General features: G+C 43.7%; 1 protein-coding gene across 2 annotated transcripts in view; it reads right to left on the reverse strand.

The window, feature by feature from the left end:
• Positions 1 to 520: 520 nt before the first annotated feature.
• The window catches only part of erfl3 (Ets2 repressor factor like 3), a 39,750-nt gene continuing 32,008 nt past the window's right edge, over positions 521 to 8,262 (reverse strand). Inside the window, exons 3-6 of one of the 2 annotated variants that reach the window (XM_027147623.2) lie at positions 5,882 to 5,997; positions 4,664 to 5,568; positions 3,668 to 4,236; positions 521 to 3,515 (exon numbers count right to left, since the gene is read on the reverse strand). In XM_027147623.2, coding sequence (XP_027003424.2) covers positions 3,673 to 4,236; positions 4,664 to 5,568; positions 5,882 to 5,997 — 1,585 coding nt within the window. In that variant the 3' untranslated portion in view covers positions 521 to 3,515; positions 3,668 to 3,672. Of the gene's footprint in view, positions 4,237 to 4,663; positions 5,569 to 5,881; positions 5,998 to 8,262 lie in introns of both variants that reach the window. The other variant, XM_027147616.2, reaches the window with a different exon arrangement.

Consider the following 8,262-nt stretch of genomic DNA (forward strand, 5'->3'; position numbering starts at 1 on the left):
TTGATGGTCTTCTTAACCCCAGAGTTCAGCAAGTGATGCTAAATCAACAGCACCGCTCACAACAGCAGTAAACAAAGTAGCTCGATGAATCTTTGGTTAAGATCAATCGATATACAGACATGTTTTTAATCTCATACTGACTATACAATTCATCGTCTTGAGGCGCAAAATGTGTTGCTCCTCATAGATAGTTGTTTAGCTTGTTGCTAGACCCTCCATGGTTTTACCCACTTTGTAGCTTGAGTTGGAACAAGTTAAACAAACTGAAAATAATCAACATATCAAACAAAGAATTGAAAACATCTAAAAACTAAAAACATCAGTTTAGAATTTCATCACTTCAATGTAACCGGAGCTAACCGATAAGTTGCTCAGGGTTGTTTTCTTCTTCAGTTACAGGAAATATACAGTACTTATCTAAATAAAATGCGTTCAGATGAATAGCAAACGAATGTGCTGAGAGTTGGAGGCTTAGATTTACCAATACCAACACAGAAAGAACACAGTTACAACAGATTCCTCAGGTGGTATTAACCAGTTTAATTAACCCTGATTACATTTAAAAACATCAGAAATCAACAAACGCAAGGAGAATTAAGATGTTACACTTTGTTATTAAAACTCAACCTGTCATTAAAAGCTGTGATACCACAGAAATAAAGAGAGAAGGAAGGTAAAGAGAGAAAGAGAGAGAGAAGACCATTACACAATAAAGCAATACAGTTTCTTTTCAAATTATGTAATCCCACAAATGAAAAAGAAACACGCAAGATCAACAGAAGAGTAACGTTACAAAATAACAAATTACATAACATGACCAGAGTTAAAAATCATACGTCTCCCCTCTAACTCCATACACTATCATCTGTCTCCATTATAACAGCCTGAAATATAATTACAGCTTTTAGTTATTTTACAACTTTCAAAAGGTTCAACTGTTATATGTATAACACATGGTTGGGTTAACGGCAAGAGATTCTGCTCTCGAGTAGACGAACCCAAACTTATGACTACGTGAGGAAAATAAACAATAAAAATGTCAATAAAGATAACCATAAACAGCAAATTCGACATAGTAGGGGGGAAAAAAGAAACAAAAAAAAAACGAAGGTGAAAGAGAAATGAACCTGGGTAAAAGATGTAGTCCTGCGCCATGTCCCTCACACGAAGCAACGTCTTTCTCGGCGCAGACGGTCCAAAGACCTACCAAATCATTCAATAAGTCAGGAAAAGAAGGTGGGGCTCCGGGGCAGGATAACGGCCAAGGGGACAGTTTTAACGGTGAAATAAAGAATAAGGCAACTATCAGTCATGTGAAGAGGATGAGGGGGGACAGAGGACATCAGAAGCGTAGCTATCGAACTTGCCAGTTCTGTCGAAAGTTAAATACTGTACAGTCTAAACGACATGCCCAAAGGATCTGTGTGTCTTCCTGATGGCGGGATGCAGACTCCGCCCTCACAGAGTCCTGATTGGCCATCTCACACAGTCTCTTGTCCAGTACTGTGCTCAAGTGTCCTCACAGCTGTGGGTTCACGTTCACAGACCTTCAGGAGGTCCACTGTGCTGAACTCTGGACTGATGGTTACCCAGGAGATGTACAGACAAGGCACACACACACACACACGCACGCACACGCACACAGAGAACAGAACAGAATGGCGGCACTTGCATCAGGTAAGGTTCAGAGCTCTGCTTCAATAGAATGCTTGGTGTGATTTTGTCTTGCGCTTTTTTTTTAACCTTTTTTTTAAAAATCATACACACACATACTTGTAGAAAAATGACCCCAAATAAAATACCACCCTTAAAATGCCTTTATAGGACATCCAGGCCATAGAGGGGAAGAAAAAAACAAAAACAAAACCTCTTTCAAAACCCTGGATCATTATATTGTTAATGCTATGGTTCCACGGCTGCAGCTTGCAATATACATACGATATACATAACAGCTTTAGATATAAAACAGTATAGTTTGAGCTTTCATGTTTTCATCTTGACGTGTGCTAGAAGGCAGTGTAAAAAATTCTGGCCTGTTATGCTATCAGTTAGTGTGTAGGGAAAAGATGAAGGATGAATCAGGTGCCTCTTACGCCGTGAAGACGCTGAAAACTACACTTCCCACAATTCCCTAGGAGGTTCTGTAGGATTACTTGAGAGGAACTAATTCCCACACAGGTAAAAATAAAATAAATAAATAAAAAAGCAAACAAACAAAACAACAACAAACAAAAAAAATAAAATAAAAATTGCTCACACAGGATACCCTACACTTACACAATGTAAAAGCGAAGCCCTCCGGCCCCTCTTCTGCACCGAATGACATGCTGATCACTCACACAGCGAGCGCCAAAGAACTAAGAACGAGTGACTATGTTGGACAAGAATGTGTTTAAAAAAAAAAAAAAAAAAATCTCCACCTTCACTTCACTCGGCTATGATCCTGAAGCTTCATTTAGCCAGAACGGAACTGCAAACTTCAGAGCTGTAAAACACGAATCCTTTCATCCACACAGGAAAAGAAAGAATGGAATACAACTGCGATTTCTGGTCCCAGAATGAGGCAAAAAAAAAAAAAAAAGAAAGAAAGAAAGAAAGCGGGAGAGAGAGAGGGGAGAAGCTGAGGTGAGCTGGTTTATATAAAGAGAAGAGAGATCCTGAGAACGCTCAGAAACACACACACACACACACACACACACACACACACACACACACACACACACACACACACACACACACACACACACACACACACACATACACACACACACACCCCATCTGAGCTTGCTTTCCCAAAATGGTCACGACAAAATCCCAGCAAATGTCCACCATTAAAGTTTACAGATGTTGTAACAGGTGTAGAGAACTCTCGTATATTACATCACATATCGATATTGAGGAGCTTTAGGGAAATGCAGTCCAGTGCAGGCTTCACACAAGCGACAGGTGGATTTATAAGTAACGTGTGTGTGTGTGTGTGTGTGTGTGTGTGTGTGAGTGAGAAATAGGGTCCCTGAGCAACTTGGCCAGGCTGGTTATGTGTACAGCACAGCTCACAGAGCATTTACAACAGTGCCTCTCTGAGAATGAGGAGAAGCAGACAAACACTCCACCCAAAGCTAATGATGGCAGATCTGCCTGTGTGTTTATGCTGATCATGCAATCACTTCGGTCCAAGATTAGTTCTTCCTTTGTTTCTCTTTGCTGTCTGTGGGAGTCTGAGGGATTCGTTTGCAGGCACTTCACTGAATAAAAATAATAAGAAAAAATGTCCTCCAGTGCCAATTGTCAAAGTCTCCTGAGGGTCAGTGGTGTGTGTGTGCGCACGTGTGTTACTTTTTCCCTTATTACCTTCGATTACCTTCAAAAAAGTTTCCATTGGTGAGCTCTGAATTGAAAACACACGTTTGTGAAGTGAAGTAAAGGGAAGTGAAGAGGGGGAGGGGCCAAGTTTTTGGGCTGCCGTCATTGAGTGCTGGTGCCTGTGTGCATTCGTCTGTCAGTATCGTGGATCTCTAAAAAAAAAAAAATAAAAAAAAATAAAATAAAATAAAATAAGAGAGCCGTGTCCGTCCGCGAGTGCGTGAGCGGCAGCGGCCACAGTTCTGGAGCATCGTAGGTATCGATGCTTGTTCTGCAAGCCTGTGTGTAATGTTCAGGACCTCACTTGTATCAGCAGTCTTTGTTTTCCAGAGACAGCTGGGCGGCAGCGCGGTGCAGTTCGGCGCTCAATTTGTGAGGGGCGGAGCTCTCGCTTTCCTCCATCTCAACTCCACTGCCCTCTCCATTCTTTTTGTCCCCCCGGACTTTTTTATCCTCTGCCTCCTCGGTGTGCTGCTCTTGGTCCCAGCGCCGCTTGAAGCGCAGTTTTAGTGGGATGCACTGAGAAGGAGAGGGCAAAGGGGCGTGGCCATGCCCACTGGGTGTTGTGGGTGTGTCCGGCTCACTCTTTATCACGGGCATGCCAGCACGAGATGATGATGAGGAAGGTGGACCAAAGAGTGGTGGAGGAGCCGGGGCTTTAAACACATCTTCCTCGGAGTCGTCGTATTGAGGAGGAGCAGAAATGCCGTTCGATTGGTGCCCAAAAATGTGGTGGTGATGATGTTGATGATGATGGTGGTGGTTGCGACGATGGGCAGAGAAGAACTCTTCATCTCGCTCGTCTCCCTCATCGTCGCTAATGTCAGTGACTTCAACCTCCTCCTCGGATTCAATGTCAGAGATGGGCTCTACCTGCGGGTCCACAACCACAATGATGGACAGACGAAAAGAAAGAGAACAAAAGAAAGTAGAAGCAAGTGAGTAAAACGTAGAAAGGATACATCAAACCTCTTCACTTTGTAAAATTATGAAGCGTAATATGTAAGACAATGTTAAATTTTTGTACCAAAAAGAACAAACACTTTGCATCATATACCCATGAAAATTACAAGCCCCACCATTTGTATTCGAATTCATTACAATATGTGGTGCTTAATTATTCCTGTAGTTATCACGGTGACAATAAGCCTGTCAACATCCATCCTTTACTACCGATTAGAGGAAGAAAAAAAAAATGGTGCACTGTTCAAAAACAACGTTGGGCTCGACATGCAAATCGGAATAACCTAGCATGTTCTGCTTTAGAATTAGCTTTATGTATTAAAACACACACACACACCTTGATCTTAGGTAGGCCTGTGCTGTTGAGCGAGCCGCTGGACGAAGAGTTGGAGACGATGCCTGAGCTCAGGTCGCTGCCGAAAGAGAGGGAAGAGCCGAGGGCGGACGATGAAGAAGAGCCGAGGGAGCCCTGGTGTCCCTGTGCCTCACGCTGCTGCTTTCTGCCTGGTGGTGGAGGCTGCAGTTTAAACTTAAAGGGGGTGTGATGGGCGTCGTCAGCCGGGGCCAGCGGGTACGAGTGGGCGAGTACGGATGGACGCTCGGTGGTAGTAGGCATAGGCTTGTCAGGTCGCTGCGGCTGGGGCACAACCACGTTGGGGTAGTGGAAGAGGGCACGTGGGCTCAGGTGGTAGTTATAGACGCTCTGCGTGTGTGCCTGCAGGTAGCGCTGCATATCCTCAGCGCTGAATGAGAATATAGAGCCTGGCATTGGTGACAGCGTGGGTGAGGGTGTGTAGGGAAGGTGCGTGCCCGCTGTCACAGGCAGGGCAGGCGAGAGCGGTGGTGGTGCCAACAGACCCGAGCCTGCAGGACCGAAGGGTGAGAGAGGCTCTGGGTGAGCACGATGACCCCTGTGACCCCCGTGGTTTCCGTACATCCGGTACAGAGCATCGTGGGTCAAGCGAGGCGGCACGGCGCTCCTGAAGCCTCTTTCAGGCACCCGCTCTTCAGCCGTTCCAACACCGAGGCTGCCCTCGTCAATCTCCGAGTTGGCTGAGGTGCCATCGCTGCAGTCGGACACTGAGCCTCGAGCCAGGCGCCGTGCCATGCTGCTGAAAGAACCCGGGCTTCTTAACTCCTCACTGCTGGGGGAGAGAACCTCTGATGGGGTCGATGGGGGGAAGCGGAAATGAGACACTCCGCCTGTAGGCACGGGAGGAGCGCTCTGAGGAACGCCGACACCTACACATAGTGAGACAGAGTGTGAACAAACAAAGAGAGAGTTAAAAAATAAAATAATATTATATATTATATATATATATATAAACAAAACAAGAAAGGGACAAAAGATGGCAAGAGATGGAAAAACATTAGGTTCTGTGTGAGTTATGTAGAGAGTACAGTGAGTGGGCAGTTTGTCTGCATGCGTGTTTGCACGTGTGTGTCATTTTGTTTGTGTAGGAGTTTAAAAGACAGCATGTAGGCAGTGTGTGTGTGTGTGTCCAGGCATGGTGTATCTGCATGCATGACTGTGAGTGTGTGTGCGCGCTCGTACCTGTAGACCCCATGTCTATGAAGGGGTAGTTGACGAGGACCAGCTTGTTGAAGTTGAACTTGTAGGTAAAGCGCTTGCCTTTAGTTTTGTGCAAGATCCGTTTGTTGTAATAATACCTGCAGGCCAACACAAACACATTCCGTTACTGTAAAACAACCAGAGGAACACGTGCAGGTTGTCCATTTAAGGACAGCTGTGGTCATATTAGTTTGAGTTTACATAACCTGCTGTTAAAGTTCTACTTTCTGAAGGCTTTTATATAATTTGCTTCCCTTTCCTTCTGCCTGTATATGAACTTTTTTCCCCTCCTCCGGCTCTTTAAATAACCTCTAGTGTTTCTTGTTGCTCCATCTATTTATATGAACTTAAATATGTCCCAAATGTGATCAGCCTCTCCAAGCAGTGTGTGTGTGTGTGTGTGTGTGTGTGTGTGTGTGAGATCTATCTTTTGATCTTGCACGTTACAACCTGTAAGCCACTCATTTGTGTGAATGACAGGTTTAAGAGAAGATGCTGACACTGACAATGCATGTTCAGCTCTGTGTTGCACCTTTCCAGGGACCGACTGTCTATACAGCAGGGGTGTCAAGCTCAAATTTACAGTGGGCCAAAATATAAAACTGAGATAAAGTCACGGGCCAAACTGAATATTTATTGAAAAATTAACTGCAACTGATTTGTAATGTTCAACCTTTTTCATATGGAAACAAACTTTAGTTTTGCTTAAATACAGGATTAGGAACAACCAGAGCTTGTTATTACAAACACATAAGAAATAAGAGCTTGATATTACAAACACATAAGAAATAAGAGCTTGATATTACAAACACATAAGAGATTTTGCCGTCTCTGCTGCACAATAAAGCTTTACAGCCTTTACAGCAGCTTCACTTTTTGATTTTGCTTTCATGCTTTCTGCCTGCCGGGAAAACAGACTTTTTTATTTTCATCTCCTCCGCCTTCTGGAGCTTCTGCTTTACGTCCAGGTCCTTATACTTCTCATAATGTTTCGTTACATAGTGTCTTCTTATGTTATATTATTTCGTTACAGACACGTTAGCTCTGTTAGCACACAAGACAAACAGGTCTGTCCTTTATATTCGTGAACAGATAATCTGCCTCCCTCCTGTCTTAAAAGCTCCTATTGTCCATCTTTAGTTTGGCCATTTTTGTGGAGGGTGGAATTAACTTGCCCGATGTGACTGTAGCAGGGTTGTTAACGACTGTTAACAGAGAATGAGGGGCGCTTGCTGTTCGTGACTACGCGTCAATACAGTGGCAAGGCATTCTGGGATTTGTAGTATTAGCGGAGCATGCGGCTAGCCAGCTGTAATGCACATCTGATATGATCTCGCGGGCCAAATATAATTACATTGTATATGTCCCGCGGGCCAGAGTTTGACAGCCCGGTTCTATACAATGAAATCGATATGTGAGAATTTTTAAACTGTTGGTTCAAATAGCTGGTATTTGATAAAAAAAACTAAAGGCCTGTGCACTGAGGGTAGAGTTATAGGGGTGTACATAATTATTTATCACTAATATAGGAATAAAAGAAAAGAGAGAGTGTGTGTGTGTGTGTGTTTGGAGGATACACACCAGTGTGTGGTACGTTCTGGCGAGACAGACAGATTCAGACTTGAGGTGTGTGTGTGTGTGTGTGTGTAAGAGAGAGGCGAGAGGGAGAATTATGGTTATTAAGAGAAGTTGTGAATGTTCAGACAGGCTCTTTCGAGGTTCAGACAAAAACAGATCGGTGGGCCAGAAGATGGAGGGAGAGTGTGAGAGCGAGTGTTAGACCCACACAGTGTGGGTGTTAACACATGTCCATATGTACCTGTTTTTCTTACAAACACAATTAACGAGACTGTTTTAAGAAAGAATGCGGAAAAAAAAAAAAGGAAAAAATAAATAAACAAAAGGACATGATCATTCTCATTATCATCTTCTGACAATCCACCCTCCTGTTTGGTCAATTCTGTACGTTGCTCCGTCCCTCATCTCTACACCTCAGAGAGCTTGTCCATCAACAAAACAACATTGCATAGATTGTATACTTTCTACTTTTACTCGGCCGGATTTGTATATTTTTTGTCAATCTTCCACACAACCTACACCAGAGAGAAGAACACACATGAAGGATGCAGGAGAATCAGAACAGGACAGATGGCCAAAGCGACTGGGTGCGATGATATCCCTATTAAAGGATCATTGCAGTTGGATTGCTAGCGATTTGAACTGATCCAGTCAACTGTCACAGTCCTAATAAACAAACAAGCAAAGGAATAAGCCAACAATCCTGAGGTTTATGAAGGTAGAACACTCCTAGAACATGGCATACACACACACACACAAAACACACAGAGACTGACACACAAACA

This window comes from Tachysurus fulvidraco, chromosome 3 (assembly GCF_022655615.1).
Source record: "Tachysurus fulvidraco isolate hzauxx_2018 chromosome 3, HZAU_PFXX_2.0, whole genome shotgun sequence".
NCBI classification, from domain to species: Eukaryota; Metazoa; Chordata; class Actinopteri; order Siluriformes; family Bagridae; genus Tachysurus; species Tachysurus fulvidraco.